Here is a 20,480-nt window from a genome sequence, read left to right as displayed (position 1 = left end):
AAACACTGTTGTAGTCCATTCCATTTTAATTGATTACTGAATGATTGATCTGACTATCCATGACTTATTGGTACATATTTTTCTTGAGTTTAATGAGTTCTTATCTTTACCTTATGCAAGGGAAAAAAATTACAATTTAATGGGTGGTATGTCAAAACTAACATAATGAACAACTTTATTTTCTGAGCCTCACACTTACAGCCTGTCACCTACATTGATAAACATGTATCGTATTGATTGAAATTTCTTTTTTTAAATACATTAATTTACATGTATCGTTCTCCACCCTCTCTCTCACATGACTTGTGGATGGGTATCACATGATTTCTTCACTGTGAGGATACAGTGCGAATAAAATGGGTGCGTTCTTACAGTGGAGACGATTTGTATTTTTTGATAAAGAGACAGTGAAGGACGCTGGAGATAATGGGAAAAACTTCGTCCTCCCCGTCGGCATATCGGCTTGTGACTCGGGCCGGGGCCACATCGTTCTTGGAGATATCCTTTCAGTGTTTTCCATAATGTAAACAGTCTAGCTAGTTAGCTATTGCTCGCTAACTTGCTGCACAGACACCCCTCCCTGCAAGCAGTCTGTCTAAGCAAGTGAGCTAATAATGCTTCCTAGTTAGCTCAAAGTAAGGAAATTATTAATAATGATTGCATTTAGCTAGTTAAATGGTAACATTTGATTTGGCTAGTTTGCTAGCTGACTTTAGCAAACAGCCAGGACATGAGCCTTATTTAGTTAACTTGGTAAGAAGTTAGCCTTGGTACCAGTCCGAGAAATTAGCTTGAGAGGAATGAATCAACAATCTCAGACTGGCTCCCAGGCATTCAAAGGCACAATCAACTGAATCAAGTCTGAAACCAACAGGACCCTGAAAATATTCTACCCCCAAGCCATAAGACTGCTAAATAGTTAATTAAATAGTTTACAATAGCTACCCGGACTATCTGCTTTGACCCTTTTTGCACAAACTCTTTTGACTCATCACATACGCTAGGGCTTTTCAACTATATTCTTATGGGGGCAAGATTTGAAAAAGGTTATTTACAGGGGGGCCAGACTTTTTCTACATGGGATTACTCTTCCTAAAACCGGTATAAAAAAACAGTGTACAAACAATTATAATCTTATAAAGATTAGCCTAATTCAGTGCATCAAATTGTTTAAATAACTGAACACATTTGTACTTTTAAAACAGTTGACCTGCATCACATTAAGGCATTTCTACTTTCCTGTCTGTTTTACATACAGTGCCTTTGGAAAGTATTCAGACCCCTTGACTTTTTCCACATTTTGTTAGGTTACAGCCTTATTCTAAAATGGATGACATTGGATCTTTGCCTCGATCCTGACTAGTCTCCCAGTCCCTGCCACTGAAAAACATCCCCACACATGATACTGCAACCACCATGCTTCACCGTAGAGATGGTGCCAGGATTCCTCCAGACGTGATGCTTGGAATTCAGGCCAAAGAGTTGGATCTTGGTTTCATCAGACCAGAGAATCTTGTTTCTCATGGTCTGAGAGTCCTTCAGGTGCCTTTTGGAAAACTCCAAGCGGGCTGTCATGTATCTTTTACTGAGGAGTGGCTTCCATCTGTCCACTCTACCATAAAGGCCTGATTGGTGGAGTGCTGCAGAGATGGTTGTCCTTCTGGAAGGTTCTCCCATCTCCACAGAGGAACTCTGGAGCTCTGTCAGAGTGACCATCGGGTTCTTGTTCACCTCCCTGACCAACGCCCTTCTCCCCCGATTGCTCAGTTTGGCCGGGTGGCAAGCTCTAGGAAGAGTCTTGGTGGTTCCAAACATCTTCCATTTAAGAATGATGGAGGCCACTGTGTTCTTTGAGACCTTCAATGCTGCAGACATTTTTTAGTACCCCTCCCCAGATCTGTGCCCCGACACAATCCTGTCTCGGAGCTCTATGGACAATTCCTTTGACCTCATGGCTTGGGTTTTGCTCTGACATGCACTGTCAACTGTGGAACCTTATTTAGACAGGTGTGTGCCTTTCCAAATCATGTCCAATCAATTGAATTTACCACAGGTGGACTCCAATCAAGTTATAGAAACATTTAAAGGATGATCAATTGAAACAGGATAGCAGAGGGTCTGAATACTTATGTAAATAAGGTATTTCTATTTTTATTAGTTTATGAATTTGCTAAATATTCAAAAAACCTGTTTTCGCTTTGTCATTATGGGGTATTGTGTGTAGATTGCTGAGGATTTTATTTTATTTAACCCATTTTAGAAAAGGCTGTAATGTAACAAAATGTGGAATGTCAAGGGGTCTTAATACTTTCCGAAGGCACTATAGCTTCACAATAGAGTTTTTATTTACACATAAGAAACCTTTTATGCATGGCATATCTCAGTTGATCAGCATTACATTCTGTTCTATTTTCTATTTCTTTATCACTTCATTATTTTCTTTTTTGTTTTTTTACACAGAAACCTTTTATGCAAGACGTATCCCAGCTTTTGCAGGGAAGTCTCTCTTCCCCCGCATCAGTAGAGAACGGGTCCCTATAACAAACTGCACCATCTCTGTGGGGACTTAATCTCGTTGCGAAATTAGCTTTCAGTTTATCTAAAAACTCAGACATCACGGGAGTGATCTGTACTGATGATGACTGAATATAGTTGTGTAGGGAAATTGAGCGTTTTATTTGGGCTCAAATCAGAGGAGAAAATAACAATTATTTTGAAAATATGTTTTTCAATCACATCAATAACCGTTTTATCCCTCCCCTCAGAGTGCAAATTTGGTTTGGTCTCTTGCGTTTTTATGGGACTAATAATAAAGACGTCATTAAACGGTAAAAATGAATTACCTTTTAATGTGGCATGAACACAACCCGACATTATATTTTTATGTGGTTGTCAAACAAATCAGTTAAAATAGTAGGCTATCTGTGCATGTTCTTCCACTCCAAAATAATCCCAGCATCCAAACTGCATGTATACTCGTGCCATTTGATGAATGGAAAACACCAAAAAAGTGTGCCAAATGACATTCAGTCCTGGGAAAAACGGGATGGTCACCTTAACACTCACGGTCAACTTACTAGACTAGGCTACAATGTGTATTACCATTAACTTCAAATAGGCCTAGCAGTAGCCAGTTATGTAGCGGTAAAAAAATAGGTGGTTAAACTCCGAAAAAAGTAATGCTCCCTATACTGTCAAGGCATTTTTCTGAAAAAGGTGGGTAAACGGCGTTTACTTGGGTTTACCTGCCACTAGGCCTACACCACTGCCGGTAGTCTACCATCTCAGCCGAGGCAATTTTACCCACATGAACACACGCAGAACAGGTAGCCTACATTCAATATAATACATGAGTTGAATAAAAACATGTTTTACACCCTAGTTCATGAGTTGTCCATAATTTATGAGTCTTCACAGATCGTGTGACATAAAACACTACTTTTCTTTCCTTACATTAATGACACTTATGACAGTGTTAGGCTATTTGTCATTGTTAAGCATTTAACAATTGAATTAGAACATTGAACTTAAACCCTGTACGAATCATGGATCTTGGAGATCTCGGAAAATGCACTGTAAGTGTAACTATGCCTACGTAATATTTAATTATGATTCGCCGTGAAAACAGTTCTCATGGGCACACAAATCCAAAATAATATAGGCCTATGCCATTACAAAATCGAATGCTTCTAACCGAACGTTAATCTCTTCTAACCGAAAGAGTCACCTTATAGGTCTACTGTCATTAATAATAGAAATAATAAAGCTAATAAATGGTCTACTACTTCTGGCCACGGATGGCATAGAGAACACCAGTACCCGCCTGCACCTGAAAAACAAAGCATTGAGCTCTCCAAACAGCTGACTGCAAACAAGGATACATCTAATGCATTGAAATAAAGGCATATGCTATTTTTATCAAGGACGCATGGCAAACAAATGGAGAAAATTAGGAAGTACAAAGGAACATCTATATGTAAAGGCACTCAGCTGAGGCCGACATTCAGCACTACTGAGTGGACAGCGCCGTCACATAGAAATAAATGGTTTAACAAGGGATGTCAAACTCATTCCATGGAGGGCCTAGTGTCAAGCCCTAGACAACCAGGTGTGGGGAGTTTCTTACTAATTAGTGACCTTAATTCATCAATCAAGTACAAGGGAGGAGCGAAAACCCGCAGACACTTGGCCCTCCATGGAATGTTTGACACCTTTGGTTTAAACCATGACATTGATGTGGGTGTGTTCGTTTCATTTGGAAGCTTTTATTTTCATATTTACCACTGTAAAACATATTTACCACTACATTTTACATTTTAAACAAATAGGACAATGGCTAAATTAGCATTATTTAGAGCTAACGTCTCATTCAGTGGAGCTGAGCCCCCCCTGGCTCCCCCGTAATTCGCACCTTGCCTCCCCTGTAGTCCCAAATTAAGTCCATTCAATTAATTGAAGATGTCGCTAAAGAACAAACATCTGATACGAACTCCTCATCAAGTAATTTCGCTAGATATGGCTTTCTTGTGGCGGCAATCGCGGAGAAAAGCAACTATCTCCTCCCTAACATTTACATTACATTTACGTCATTTAGCAGACGCTCTTATACAGAGCGACTTACAGTTAGTGAGTGCATACATTTTTATTTTTTTATACTGGAATCGAACCCACAACCCTGGCGTTGCAAATGCCATGCTCTACCAACTGAGCTACATCCCTGCCGGCCATTCCCTCCCCTACCCTGGACGACGCTGGGCCAATTGTGCGCCGCCCCATGGGTCTCCCGGTCGCAGCCGGCTATGACAGAGCCTGGATTCAAACCAGGATCTCTAGTGGCACAGCTAGCACTGCGATGCAGTGCCTTAGACCACTGCGCCACTCGGGAGGGACCTCACATGGGCTGCTCTCTTCAGAGCATTATTACCTTTACTTAGCCATCGAACATCCTTTATGTAAAAGTAGGCTAGATCATGATGCTCAGCAGACTACGAAACAAGCGATGTTGCAGGCTAGATGTTGATTGGATAAAGTTTATGATCGCCATAACTGAGTCCATGGTGTTTTTTAACTCACCGCTGAGTTAAGCGCAAACCACACTCTGATATATCAGGCAGTGTAGAGATCTCATCTGCGGTGAAAGAGCCGATAGGCAGGCAGACAGACCTGTACCCATGTAAGCAGCTCTGATTGGCTGTAACTGGTATGTTGGGTGATATAGAGGGGATTCGATTAATCTCGCCGGGCGCCTGTATAGGTGTGTTTTGCACCGGCTTAAAGTTGATTGCATTCGATTTGGAACCGGGCGTGAGCCAAGTGCCTCGCTCAGTCCGACGACAAAGTCTGCTCAGAACAAAAGTGACGTAGGTTAGCACGTACACTATGAGTAGGATTCCGTGTTTTCACATGGAAAGTGATTGCTTTTGATAAAAACGCTTTATCTGCCTTCCCAATGAAAACTATAGAAAATTCACTGAAAATTCGAACATATATTTTATGGAAAAGAGATGTTGTATGTTTCTTTTTTTTTTTTGTCATTTAGCAGATGCTCTTATCCAGAGTGACTTACAGGAGCAATTAGGGTTAAGTGCCTTGCTCAAGGGCACATCGACAGATTTTTCACCTAGTCGGCTCGGGGATTAGAACCAGCAACCTTTCTGTTACTGGCACAACGCTCTTAACCACTAAGATACCTGCCGCCTCTGAATGCTGGCTCATGATGCTTTGTTGAAAACATAACCAAGCGGTGCAGATTGCTGTTCGATTTGAGCAGGGCGCTCGTCCTTCACCGACTTCGCCTGGCCACGTGACGGGCCATATGCCGTTTCAACCCAGGCCAGTTTAATAGAAATCTGCCATTGATTGACAGCACTTAATGGGTGGGACTACAGGAAAAACTATTATACCATTGGAGAATATTGAATGAAGGCTCATTTTGGCACTAAACATCAGATAAACATTTGTTTTTATGTTGTTTGTTTTTTGTCACTGACCTACACACAATACCCCATAATGTCAAAGTGGAATTATGTTTTTAGAAATTGTTACAAATTAATTAAAAATGAGAAGCTGGAATGTCTTGAGTCAAGTATTCAACCCCTTTGTTATGGCATGCCTAAATAAGTTCAGGAGTAAACATTTGCTTAGCAAGTCACATCATAATAACTTGCATGGACTCACTCTTTGTGCAATAATAGTGTTTAACATGATTTCTGTATGACTACCTCATCTCTGTACCCCACACATACAATTATCTGTAAGGTACCTCAGTCGAGCAGGGAATTTCAAACACAGATTCAACCACAAAGACCAGGGAGGTTTTCCAATGCCTTGCAAAGAAGGGCACCTAATGGTAGATGGGTAAAACAAAAATAAGCAGACATTGAATATCCCTTTGAGCATGATGAAGTTATTAATTACACTTTGGATGGTGTATCAATGCACCCAGTCACTACAAAGATACAGTCGTCCTTCCTAACTCAGTTGCCGGAGAGGAAGGAAACCACTCAGGGATTTCACCATGAAGCCAATGGTGACTTTAAAACAGTTAGTGTGTAATGGCTGTGATAGGAGAAAACTGAGGATGGATAAAAAACATTGTAGTTACTCCACAATACTAACCTAATTGACAGAGTGAAAAGAAGGAAGCCTGTACAGAATAAAAATATTCCAAAACATGCATCATGTATGGAACAAGGCACTAAAGTAATACTGAAAAGAAATGTGGCAAAGCAATCAACTTTTTGTCCTGAATACAAAGTGTTATGTTTGGAGAAAATCCAATACAACACATTATTGAGTACCACTTTCCATATTTTCAAGCATATCGTGGCTACATCATGCTGTGGATATGCTTGTAATTGTTAAGGACTGGGGAGTTTTTCAGGATAAAAAAGAAACAGAATGGAGCTAAGCACAGGCAAAATCCTAGAGGAAAACCTGTTTCAGTCTGCTTTCCACAAGACACTGGGAGATTAATTCACATTTCAGCAGGACAATAACCTAAAACACAAGGCCAAATCTACACTGGAGTTGCATACCAAGAAGACAGTGAATGTGCCTGAGGGGCCGAGTTACAGTTTTGACTAGATCTGCTTGAAAATCTATGGCAAGACTTGAAAATGGTTGTCTAGCAATGACTAACAACCAATTTGACAAAGCTTGAAGAATTTTGAAAAGAATAATGGACAAATTATTGTACAATCCAGATGTGAAAAGCTCTTAGAGACTTATCCAGAAATACCCACAGCTGTAATTGCTGCCAAAGGTGATTCTAACATGTATTGACTCCGGAGTGTGAATACTTATGTACAGTGCATTTGGAAAGTATTCAGACCCCTTGACGTTTTTCACGTTTTGTTACATTACAGCCTTTTTCAAAAATTGATTTAAAGAAAAAATATATATAATAATAATGACCAAGCGAAAACAGGTTTTCTGACATTTTTGCAAATGTATTAAAAATAAAAAAACTGAAATACCTTATTTACATAAGTATTCAGACCCTTTGCTATGAGACTCGAAATTGAGCTCAGGTGCATCCTGTTTCCATTGATCATCCTTGAGATGTTTCTACAACTTGATTGGAGTCCACCTGTGATAAATTCAATTGATTGGACATGATTTGGAAAGGCAAACACCTGTCTATATAAGGTCCCACAGTTGACAGTGCATGTCAGAGCAAAAACCAAGCCATGAGGTCGAAGGAATTGCCCGTAGAGCTCCGAGACAGGATTGTGTCGATGCACAGATCTGGGGAGGGGTACTAAAAAATGTCTGCAGCATTGAAGGTCCCCAAGAACACAGTGGCCTCCATCATTCTTAAATGGAAGATGTTTGGAACCACCAAGACTCTTCCTGAGCTGGCCGCCCGGCCAAACTGAGCAATCGGGGGAGAAGGGCGTTGGTCAGGGAGGTGAACAAGAACCCGATGGTCACTCTGACAGAGCTCCAGAGTTCCTCTGTGGAGATGGGAGAACCTTCCAGAAGGACAACCATCTCTGCAGCACTCTACCAATCAGGCCTTTATTGTAGAATGGCCAGACGGAAACCACTCCTCAGTAAAAAGCACATGACAACCCGCTTGGAGTTTGCCAAAAGGCACCTGAAGGACTCTCAGACCATGAGAAATAAGATTCTCTGATCTGATGAAGCAAGATTGAACTCTTTGGCCTGAATGCCAAGCGTCACGTCTGGAGGAAACCTGGCACCATCCCTACAGTGAAGCATGGTGGTGGCAGCATCAGGCTGTAACGTAACAAAATGTGGGGTCTGAATACTTTCCGAATGCACTGTAAATTAGATATTTCTTTATTTCATTTTCAATAAATTTGCAAACATTTCTCAAAACAAGTTTTCACTTTGTCATTATGGGGTATTGTGTGTAGATGGGTGAGAAAAAAACATGTATTTAATCAATTTTGAATTCAGGCTGTAACAACAAAATGTGGAATAAGTCAAGGGGTATAAATACTTTCTGAAGGCACTGTATATGTACATAGCTACCTCAATTACCTCGTGCCCCTGCACATTGACTCGGTACTGGTACCCCGCGTATATAGCCAATTTATCGTTACTCATTGTGTATTTATTCCTCGTGTTATTATTTTTATATTTTTAAATTATTTATCATTTTTTCTCTGCATTGTTGGGAAGGGCCGTAAGTAAGCATTTCACTGTTAGTCTACACCTGTTGTTTACAAAGCATGTGACAAATAAAAGTTGATTTGATGTACAGTAATGCTGTGGAAGGCTTGCTTACACCAGTCCAGTCATGTCATAATATATTATATGCTAGCCATATGACTAAGAATAGTACGTATTTTCATTGCTTGTACATTACTCTTCTTAGTCCTATGGCTAATTATATGCATTTTGAGAGTATTCGAACAGGGCATTGCCTTTGTAATTCTCTCCCTAACTCCATGCAAATGGCCATTTGTCTCTCCTGATCTATATTGATGCTTCCTTGACCCAGAATAAATTACATATGGACGGTCAGATCTGGTTTTTGACACGCTCACTACAGTTGTCCTCCTTTCAGGCTTACAAGCTGCGAGTGACCCACCTGTACCAGCTCAAGCAGCACAGCATTTTGGTCTCGGTTGGGCAGGACGAGCAAGGAATTAACCCCTTGGTAAGAACATTTGAAGGATGTATTTAATACAGACTATCAAAAAAATAGTGTGTTAGTTGGTTATTTGTGAACTGTTATTAAAAACCCAGCTGTTTCCCAGGTGAAGGTATGGAATCTGGACAAGCGAGACAGCGGGAATCCTCTGTGTACCAGAATATTCCCAGCTATTCCTGGGAACAAGCCAACAGAGGTGTCCTGCCTCACTGTACACGAGAACCTCAACTTTATGGCCATTGGTAAGCAGCATTTCTTCAGCACTACCTATCAGTCAGCTGTAGTTTAGATTTGGGTTTGACATTTGGGTTTGCTCCCTGATATAAATCGATAATCCCCATGTCCTTGCAGGCTTCACAGATGGCAGTGTGGTGTTGACAAAGGGTGACATCACTCGGGACAGGCACAGTAAAACCCTGACACTGCATGAGGGCACCTGTCCAATCACGGGCCTTGCTTTCCGTCAGCAGGGCAAGGTCACTCACCTATTTGTTGCCTCTCTGGAAAAAGTCCACGTAAGTAATTCGAGTTTTCCAATGCCACTCTGATAAGTGAAGTCCTTACAATCGCTTTTGAGATCAATTCAGTCAATTCAGGATATCAATGTAAATTACAATAAAATATTTGAAAAGTGCCACATATTTTCAATGAGGATTTGAATTGATAGATTTGAAATGGCATTGACCCCAAGCCTGTCACCAAACTACTATTACCTTGGAGCATAAGCACTAACTTGCTTCTGTTTCATCTGGTGTTGTTTTCCCCCCATGACTAGTGCTACACTTTGATGGTGAAAGAGTACCCTAAACTGGAGCTGGACACCCACGGCTGTGCGCTGCGTTGCTCTGCGCTCACAGACCCCTACCAGGACTCCCAGTTCATCGTCGCGGGGGACGAGTGTGTGTACCTTTACCAGCCCGACGAACGGGGGCCCTGTTTCGCTTTCGACGGGCACAAGCTGCTGGCCCACTGGCACCGGGGATACCTCCTGCTGCTCACCAGGGACACCAAGTCTCCCAACAAGTAAGAACAACTCCCTCAGATGCTGGCACAGCAGCCATTTCTATTGAGCGGGTCCCCTAAGGTTCAAGGCCAGGGTCAGTAAGAGTCTTTATTTATTACAACAATGAAACACAACAGTTTTATACTAAATCTATTTATGTTGAATTGGAAAAACGCAGTAGGTTGTATTTTCAACCAAACCACCCATGCATATTTTCAGGTGATATAACTATATTAACTCCTATGACAATGTATTGAATACAAGTTCTGTACTAAGGTCTGAATTTGGGAGCAGAGAGACGTCTCCGTCGGAGAAGCAAACCTTGACTATCTACGACCTGGACAACAAGTTCATTGCCTACAGCGCTTCCTTTGACGACATCATTGACGTTCTGGCCGAATGGGGCTCTTTCTACATCCTGACTCGGGACGGAAATATGTTTGTTCTGCAGGAGAAGGACACTCAGACCAAGCTAGAGGTGAGCCCAAAGTACACTGACTGACGTCATGCCTTCTTTTCCCCTCAAACGTATTATGTTACACTCTGTACCGTATTGAACTGGAATCTGGAGGGCTACAGGTTTTAGATCCCAGGTATTGTTTACTGCCGTTGTGCCATTGAGTAAGGCACTTAACTCTTCAATCTGTCTTTAGATGCTATTCAAGAAGAATCTGTTTGTGATGGCCATAAACCTGGCTAAGAGCCAGCACTTGGACAGCGACGGGCTGTCTGAGATCTTCAGGCAGTACGGTGACCACCTCTACGTGAAGGGGGACCACGACGGAGCCATCCAACAGTACATCCGGTAATGCTCACCCAGGGGTCGATGCATCTAACTTCAACTTCATAATACATAGTTAATAATGATAAATAGGATTTATATACAGTTTTTGTAAACCCCATGTCATGTCATAGATGCTGATATAGTTAATATTAAACATGGTATTTTATAGACAAGTAATCCCATAGAGTTGGGATTGTATAACATCAATAAGGAAATGTGTAATGTATATATATTCACTTTGTAGTGTGTCTTTGGTATGCAGAAAAAGTGACCAGTGGTTAATGTTAATTGAAACCACTTGGTTATTGTTTTATGGGTTGTGCCATGTTTGCTATCTTGCAAAAAGTACTGACAGCTACCGACCCTTGTCTTATCCAATCAAGTCCTGTTGACATGATCAACAAGCCGCATTCACTAATCCTTAAGCATTTCTGTCAGTTGGAATCTTGGTGGGGATATGTGAGAGGAGGTCAGTGTTTCCCCTACCTTTGTATAGGCAAGGTGGGCTCTCCCAAATTGGGCTTCAAATGCTTTAAATTGAACATGATGGTATCAGAGAAAAACAATGGAAAGGAAACCCTAGCGGTGTTTAATTGAGAGAAAATGGGTTTTGTGCTCCAACAGTGGGCGTAGAGGGGCTGCCTAAAATATGTACTGAATGCGGACAGAAGGCAGCACCAAAAGCCTGTGCCGTATAATTTTTTTTTTTTGTCATTTAGCAGACGCTCTTATCCAGAGCGACTTACATGAGCAATTAGGGTTAAGTGCCTTGCTCAAGGGCACATCGACAGATTTTTCACCTAGTCGGCTCGGGGATTAGAACCAGCGACCTTTTGGTTACTGGCACAACGCTCTTAACCACTAAGCTACCTGCCGCCCAGCTACCTGCCGTGTTCTATCATATGTCCATTGAAAACGCAACCTCTCTGCCCTCCCTCCCTTAGCACTATCGGGAAGCTGGAGCCCTCTTACGTGATACGTAAGTTTCTGGATGCTCAGCGGATCCACAACCTAACGGCCTACCTGCAGGCTCTGCACTGGAAGTCGCTGGCCAACGCCGACCACACCACCCTGCTTCTCAACTGCTACACCAAGCTCAAGGACAGCTCTAAGCTTGAAGAGTTCATCAAGGTTAGCATTTATACTGTAAACCAAGGGTTGGTCTCCAACTCCGGTCCAGGGGTTAGCTGTGTATGCAGGCTTTCATTCCAGGCCTTCAGCTAATCATGGTCCAGACTAAAGTCTGGGATTAGTTGAAGCAGGTGTGTTAGTGATGGCTTGGAACAAAAGCATATACACCCAGTTGCTCTCAAGGACTAGAATCATTGCCCTGAGAAGGATTCCAAGGATTCAGAATACCATTTTGGGTAAGAAACTGATGATAGTAATAATAATATATGCCATTTAGCAGACGCTTTTATCCAAAGCGACTTACAGTCATGCGTGCATACATTTTTATGTATGGATGGCCCCGTGAATAGACATTGAATCCACAAATATGTACGACATCATGCACGTAAGGTCTCTCAGCGCTCTGACATAATTTCATTTCCCCTTCGACCACCTTCAGAGCAGCGAGACCGAGGTCCACTTCGACGTGGAGATCGCCATCAAGGTGCTGCGCCAGGCAGGCTACCACAGTCATGCCGTCTTCCTGGCCGAGAGGCACCAGCACCACGAGTGGTACCTGAAGATCCAGCTGGAGGACCTGAAGGTAATAGAGATTAGAAAGTAGTAGAGGATGTAGTACTGTTAAAATCAGCCATCTGGGCTAGATATATAGACATCGGGTCCCCCCTAGCTCACATGGCCTATCTGACAGATCTCTTAATCTTGTCCCTGATAAGATAAGCTAGGTGAGCTTTGAGTCCGTCTCAGGCTGTTGGACAATGTTGAAATGAGCAGCAATGTCATTTGATGGTATTTAGATAGGAGTAAACAATAAATTATGTTATGAATGAAGGCTTCCCCAGGATGTTGCATTACTGAAATTCAGAGTCAAAATCGACATTAAGGATAGTTTTAACATCCTTGAGCAGCAGGGTGTTGTGGTAGGCGTTGGCCAGAGACTTCCGTGCATGGCCTGCAGGTTGGCCATCAGGTTTTAGATCCGCTGAGCATCCAGAAACGTACGTATCACGTAAGAGGGCTCCAGCTTCCCAGCTGAGTTGCGTTTTCAATGGACATATGATGGAACACAGCGGCACAGGCTTTTGGTGCTGCCTTCTGTCCGCATTCAGTACATATTTTAGGCAGCCCCTCTACTCCCATTGTTGGTTCACAAAACCCATTTTCAAATTACAATTTATGATTATAATTGGACAAAGAGCCTCTTCTCCTACCCTTGGGTAAAGTCAATCCGATTTGAACAACCCTTCACCGAAATTCAAACCCCTTTGTCTCCCTCCTCTATGTTCCATACAGAACTACCAGGAGGCCTTGCGCTACATTGGGCGACTTCCCTTCGAGCAGGCAGAGAGAAACATGAAGCGCTACGGCAAGACCCTGATGCACCACGTCCCTGATGGCACCACACTGCTCCTCAAGGGCCTGTGTACCGACTACCAGCCCAGCTGGGACACCGCAGACAGAGACAGCCTGGACAGGGGCCCGGCGGCGGCCAACAAGGTCAGCCGGTTAGCCGTTAGCGGTTAACCTCACCAGGCAGCCACATCACCTGGGCAGCCGAGCACGAAGCCCATTAGTCCTAGCAACACTAGTCTAGCAGCATTAGCACTTCACTTTGGATTTAAGATCCTTTCTCTAATTAAAATGGCTTTATCAATTTAGTCTAAGACAAGGAATACAGCTTATATTGAGAAGGATGGTACTATTTCTAATGGTTATAATGATAAAGTTATGCTAAAATGCATATATCATGGTAATAGTAATAACACTACTCATTGTAGTGGTCAGAACCTGGTAATATCAGGATGTAGGACGGGACATAAACCTAACAACTTCAATGGCCCAAAGTTTGGTTCAAATTGGATGTTACGTACTATATCTATTGAATATGATATGAATCCTATACATTTAAATGGCCAATTTAGGTGCAATCAATTAGCAGACATTTTTTCAGAGATCAAATTATATTTCAACACAATAATGTTGCAGGAATGCTAATCTTATCCGTTTCTAACTACAGAAATGATTTCAAAACAATCTGAGATGGTGGGTGTCATGGCTTGATGAAATTACATGGAACAACCCTGTACCTTTATCTCCCAGGCCAATTCAGAGGAGTTCATCCCTGTGTTCGCTAATAACCCGCGGGAGCTAAGGGCCTTCCTGGAGCACATGATGGAGGTGGAGCCCTTCTCCTCTCAGGGGGTGTATGACACGCTGCTAGAACTACGGCTGCAGGACTGGGCACATGAACAAGACCCTGAGGTGATGGGAACACACACAAACACATATTTGTACTGAAAACCGCGACATGTTCAGTCAAACAACCTAAACTCATATAGATATACATTTACAAAATGCTACAAATGAAATATTAGATGACATACCTGCAGCCTAAATGACTTTGACGTACGTTTTCAGAATAAACACCTTTCCTCACCTTGTAGTGTCACCAATTCATGTTAAACTATTTATGTGTTTTGTCTGGAGTATCAAATGTATTTTTTTTGTCTGGTATGTCATCTTTCTATTTTTTCTGGCAGAGGAAGAAGGTCCTGCAGGGGGCAGCACTGTCGTTGCTGAGGAGCGACAACACCGTATTTGACAAGGCACTCGTCCTGTGCCAGATGCACAACTTCAAAGAAGGGGTCCTGTACCTCTATGAGAAGGGCAAGCTGTGAGTCTTCCTGTCTCTAAACCTTTGCAGTCAGAAACACATGAGCCCAATTCCAATATTTCTGCTTCTCTCTGAAGTGTACATTCGTTCACTCCACCTCGTGGATTTAAAACCATGGGATTGGTGTAGTGCAGACTTTGGGGACTTCATTGGTGTGTACTGATATTAAATATTATTATCAATGATGTCATTTGAATGATGTTGTTGATGATGTCATTCTCTCTTTAGGTACCAGCAGATCATGCACTACCACATGCAGAACGAGGAGTACGGCAAAGTGGTGGAGGCCTGCAAGCGCTACGGTGACCAGGAAGTGTGCCTGTGGGAGCAGGCGCTGGGCTACTTTGCCCGCAAAGAGGAGAACTGCAAGGCCTACATCAGCCAAGTCCTGCAGCACATCGACCAGAACAACCTGATGCCTCCCTTATTGGGTGAGCGTGAGCTGGTGGCCGTTTTTCTCAGTATTTCTCCTTCTCTGTAGATTAAGACTGGGGCTTTCTGTCGAGATTTGCCTAGTAGTCACTGCCTGAATTTTATCAGACCTCACCAACTTAAAAGTAACTCAAGTGTTCTTTGCAGTTTCCTGCCTTCGCTTCCTTCCTGTTAATGAATGTCTCACTGGCTAGAGTGTTTCTGTTCTGTTTTGACTGCATGGCTAACCTCAAATCAATGGATGAAAACTAGTAGTGATTTTTTAATGTCATATGCACACATCTATGATAAACTTGCCAGTTGTTGGGTTAAGTAACCTATAGGGCTTTATATGTTAATAGGAAAAGTAATTGGAGCATTATAACAGAGTTTGAGAATTTTATTGGGCACTGTTGCTAAGTTTTGTGTGTATGTATGTGCTTGTGTGTCTGTCTATGCGCGTGTTGGTCCACAGTGGTGCAGACGCTGGCACACAACTCCACGGCTACACTGTCGGTCATCAAGGACTACCTCATCAACAAGCTGCAGAGGGAGACACAGCAGATCGAGGACGACGAGCGCAAGATCTGCCAGTACCGTGAGGAGACTGCCCACCTCCGCACCGAGATCCAGGAGCTTAGAAGCAGGTGAGGGACAGGAAAATCATAGCCAAAATCCAGTCCAAAAACAACCCCTATCCCCTAGAGCTGGGTCATGTTCACAACTGGAGTTTCCTCCATATTCCATCCATCCAGTTGTTTGACATCTATGTGGGGCGAGAAGTGTCTAGGAGTGGAGGCTAAGGGCAGTCCTGCGCACTAAGATACACAAACACAATCTACATTTGCTTGATGGCTGAACTTTGAAGCAAATGTAACTATATTTGGAATGTGTTTTTAGTACTGTATTTTGAAAGCTTGATTTGACCTCCCAAAGACCATTCATTGAAACTGTACTGATTTCGATGTATTTTCTTGTTTCTCTCTCCACCTCTTTTCTCACTTACAGTGCAAAGATTTTCCAGAAGACCAAGTGCAGCATGTGTAACAGCCCCCTCGAGCTGCCCTCTGTTCACTTCCTGTGCAGTCATTCATTCCACCAGCACTGCTTCGAGAGCTATGCCGAGAGTGAGGCCGAGTGTCCCACTTGTACACCGGAAAACCGCAAGGTCATGGACATGCTGCGTGCCCAGGACCAGAAGCGAGACCTGCACGACCACTTCACCAGACAGGTGAAACACACACACAAATAAATACTTTATTTGAATCACCAATCAAATGTACATTAAAAAAGGATCCAAACATTTCAAAGGTCTCTGTATGCAGGGCACTCAAGGGTACAGAAAGCACCTCCTTCTTCAAACAGCTAGGCTGCCCACGACAGCTGAAACAGTGCAGTACCTAGCCAACTGCTTTGCCCGTAATCTGGAGGCCACACACTGCAAGCCTGTGTACGTGGCCGAGACTGTCAAATATCAGCGCCACCAGCTTGTACCTACACCCGGGGTTGTCAAGCGTGCCACGAGGGGCTGGTATTTAAGAAGCTCATTGGCAAAGGCCTGCTCCATGTTGCAGTCAAATGAGCAGCCCACTTACAAAATGAATGCTTCCCCCCACAACAACCATATTTGGCGTATTTGGCACACAGCAAAATACATCATCATACAACATCATACCAGCTTCCTCTTACACAAGAATGCTTATGGATTCGCTGACTATCAGGTCGACAAGACGGTCATGTTTAGCGATGTACAAAGCCTTGTATGGACAGCAATCATTCACAACATGGGCAATGGACTCCATTACATTTGACTCATGTAGAATACAAAATGGGTCATGGTTTGCAGGGTACCAGAGTGCTAGATTACACACACACACACACACACACACACACACACACACACGGAAATACCCTCTTTGCTTGTCTTTTCTCTTTCTGTCTCTCTTCTCTCCCTCTTGTGTTCGAATATGCTATATTGGCACGACATAAAACTACAAAGTTTTGTATAGTGGTCAATTCATTGAATAAGAAGTAGTAATAGTGCAACAATTAATACACTGCTCAAAAAAATAAAGGGAACACTTAAACAACACAATGTAACTCCAAGTCAATCACACTTCTGTGAAATCAAACTGTCCACTTAGGAAGCAACACTGACTGACAATAAATTTCACATGCTGTTGTGCAAATGGAATAGACAACAGGTGGAAATTATAGGCAATTAGCAAGACACCCCCAATAAAGAAGTGGTTCTGCAGGTGGTGACCACAGACCACTTCTCAGTTCCTATGCTTCCTGGCTGATGTTTTGGTCACTTTTGAATGCTGGCGGTGCTTTCACTCTAGTGGTAGCATGAGACGGAGTCTACAACCCACACAAGTGGCTCAGGTAGTGCAGCTCATCCAGGATGGCACATCAATGCGAGCTGTGGCAAGAAGGTTTGCTGTGTCTGTCAGCGTAGTGTCCAGAGCATGGAGGCGCTACCAGGAGACAGGCCAGTACATCAGGAGACGTGGAGGAGGCCGTAGGAGGGCAACAACCCAGCAGCAGGACCGCTACCTCCGCCTTTGTGCAAGGAGGAGCACTGCCAGAGCCCTGCAAAATGACCTCCAGCAGGCCACAAATGTGCATGTGTCTGCTCAACGGTCAGAAACAGACTCCATGAGGGTGGTATGAGGGCCCGACGTCCACAGGTGGGGGTTGTGCTTACAGCCCAACACCGTGCAGGACGTTTGGCATTTGCCAGAGAACACCAAGATTGGCAAATTTGCCACTGGCGCCCTGTGCTCTTCACAGATGAAAGCAGGTTCACACTGAGCACATGTGACAGACGTGACAGAGTCTGGAGACGCCCGTGGAGAACGTTCTGCTGCCTGCAACATCCTCCAGCATGACCGGTTTGGCGGTGGGTCAGTCATGGTGTGGGGTGGCATTTCTTTGGGGGGCAGCACAGCCCTCCATGTGCTCGCCAGAGGTAGCCTGACTGCCATTAGGTACTGAGATGAGATCATCAGACCCCTTGTGAGACCATATGCTGGTGCGGTTAGCCCTGGGTTCCTCCTAATGCAAGACAATGCTAGACCTCATGTGGCTGGAGTGTGTCAGCAGTTCCTGCAAGAGGAAGGCATTGATGTTATGGACTGGCCCGCCCATTCCCCAGACATGAATCCAATTGAGCACATCTGGGTCATCATGTCTCGCTCCATCCACCAACGCCACGTTGCACCACAGACTGTCCAGGAGTTGGCGGATGCTTTAATCCAGGTCTGGGAGGAGATCCCTCAGGAGACCATCCGCCACCTCATCAGGAGCATGCCCAGGCGTTGTAGGGAGGTCATACAGGCACGTGGAGGCCACACACACTACTGAGCCTCATTTTGACTTGTTTTAAGGACATTACATCAAAGTTGGATCAGCCAGTAGTGTGGTTTTCCACTTTAATTTTGAGGGCGACTCCAAATCCAGACCTCCATGGGTTGATAAATTTGATTTCCATTGATAATATTTGTGTGATTTTGTTGTCAGCACATTCAACTATGTAAAGAAAAAAGTATTTAATAAGATTATTTCATTCATTCAGATCTAGGATGTGTTGTTTAAGTGTTCCCTTTATTTTTTTGAGCAGTGTATATCAAGTCTGAGGTTCAATATAAAATTCACTAATAAATATTTAATTTAATTTACCACTAAAGATCTCCATCTTTCTTTCAGAACTGATGTGTAGGCTACTACTTCTCTATCATGGCTCACTTTTTATTTCTATGCATTTCAGCTGCACTGCTCCAACGACGGTTTCTCTGTGGTGGCGGACTACTTTGGCCGCGGGGTGTTCAACAAGCTGACCCTGGTCACCGACCCTCCGGGCAGCAAGGCGGGAAGCCTGGATGTAGACCTGCAGAGGGACCTTCTCATCCACACCAAGAGGAAGACTTGAGGGCCACAGGGCCCAACAGACGTGGCTTGCAACCCTACACTATTACCCTTTTCACACAATCATGCTGACCCAAACCAAACTGGGCTGGCTCTGATATTTTATTTTCAAGATTGTCCTTTTCAGTGCGGTTGGTTGGCTTGGTTTGGCTCTGTAGTGTGAAAAGCCCTTAGGTGCTGTGTTATACGGCGGTTGTTAAAACGCGCTTCTGCTCAAGCTAAGAATTCACTACTATACCCAGCTGCAGAGCAGCAGACCCTCTGTTCAATGGGAACCCTGACCCATAGTGCTTTGTTCTGTAGTTCAGGATGCCACACAATATTTAGTCAAGATGAATCCGAGTCAGACTCCTGTTGCAACACCAGTAAGAGATGTGTTGGTAGTTTCTGTTGCTATGCCAGGTGTTTCTTGAATGTGTGATGTTCTGATGCATGTTACTTAACACGTCTGTGCATCTGGGTTGTTGTGTCCATTAGGGCAAATAATGGAACACATTTTTTAAATGCTTTGCATCGGAAAATGAATATGAGCGTTTCTTATTGGACAAGTCCAGTTAGTCCCTGTTTTCTTCCATTTGGTACCTAATAAACACAACCCTGGTCCAAGCACTGAGCACAGAGGTTCAGAAGAATGAAGGGTTGTTGGAAGGATTGTTTCATGCGCTTGATTTATGTTTATTGTATAATGTACAGTACCAGTCACACCTACTCATTCAAGGGTTTTTCTTAATTTTGACTATTTTCTACATTGTAGAATAATAGTGAAGACATCAAAACTATGAAATAACACATATGGAATCATGTAGTAACCAAAAAAGTGTTAAACAAATCAAAATATATTTTATATTTGAGATTCTTCAAAGTAGCCACCCTTTGCCTTGATAACAGCTTTGCACACTCTTGGCATTCTCTCAACCAGCTTCACCTGGAATGCTTTTCCAACAGTCTTGAAGGAGTTCCCACATATGCTGAGCACTTTTTGGCTGCTTTTCCTTCACTCTGCGGTCCAACTCATCCCAAACCATCTCAATTGGGTTGAGGTCGGGTGATTGTGGAGGCCAGGTCATCTGATGCAGCACTCTCCTTCTTGGTCAAATAGCCCTTATATAGCCTGGAGGTGTGTTGGGTCATTGTCCTGTTGAAAAACAAATGATAGTCCCACTAAGCCATGCTGGTTAAGTGTGCCTTGAATTCTAAATAAATCACTGACAGTGTCACCAGCAAAGTACCATCACACCTCCTCCTCCATGATTCACGGTGGGAACCACACCTGCAGAGATCATCCGTTCACCTACTCTGCGTCTCACAAAGACACAGCGGTTGGAACCAAAAATCTCAAATTTGGACTCATCAGACCAAAGGACAGCTTTCCACCGGTCTAATGTCCATTGCTCGTGTTTCTTGGCCCAAGCAAGTCTCT

General features: G+C 43.3%; 1 protein-coding gene across 2 annotated transcripts; it reads left to right on the top strand.

Annotated features, from left to right (window-relative positions):
• The first annotated feature begins 345 nt into the window (after positions 1 to 345).
• On the top strand, positions 346 to 19,809 carry LOC121579296 (vacuolar protein sorting-associated protein 11 homolog). 2 transcript variants are annotated; one of them, XM_041893773.1, is made up of 16 exons: positions 346 to 498; positions 8,985 to 9,133; positions 9,234 to 9,369; positions 9,479 to 9,642; positions 9,903 to 10,150; positions 10,425 to 10,608; positions 10,784 to 10,935; positions 11,859 to 12,045; positions 12,485 to 12,628; positions 13,339 to 13,542; positions 14,146 to 14,307; positions 14,586 to 14,719; positions 14,948 to 15,150; positions 15,606 to 15,777; positions 16,139 to 16,361; positions 18,903 to 19,809. In XM_041893773.1, the coding sequence occupies exons 1-16, from the start codon at positions 357 to 359 to the stop codon at positions 19,062 to 19,064; spliced, it is 2,766 nt and encodes a 921-aa protein (XP_041749707.1). In that variant the 5' UTR covers positions 346 to 356; the 3' UTR covers positions 19,065 to 19,809. The 2 variants fall into 2 exon arrangements, with proteins under 2 accessions (XP_041749707.1, XP_041749706.1); XM_041893772.1 differs by having other exon boundaries at positions 10,407 to 10,608.
• Positions 19,810 to 20,480: the final 671 nt, after the last annotated feature.

Source organism: Coregonus clupeaformis, chromosome 13, assembly GCF_020615455.1.
Source record: "Coregonus clupeaformis isolate EN_2021a chromosome 13, ASM2061545v1, whole genome shotgun sequence".
NCBI classification, from domain to species: Eukaryota; Metazoa; Chordata; class Actinopteri; order Salmoniformes; family Salmonidae; genus Coregonus; species Coregonus clupeaformis.
Note: the sequence above shows the minus strand (reverse complement) of the source record. Positions and strands in the feature narration are given on the sequence as shown.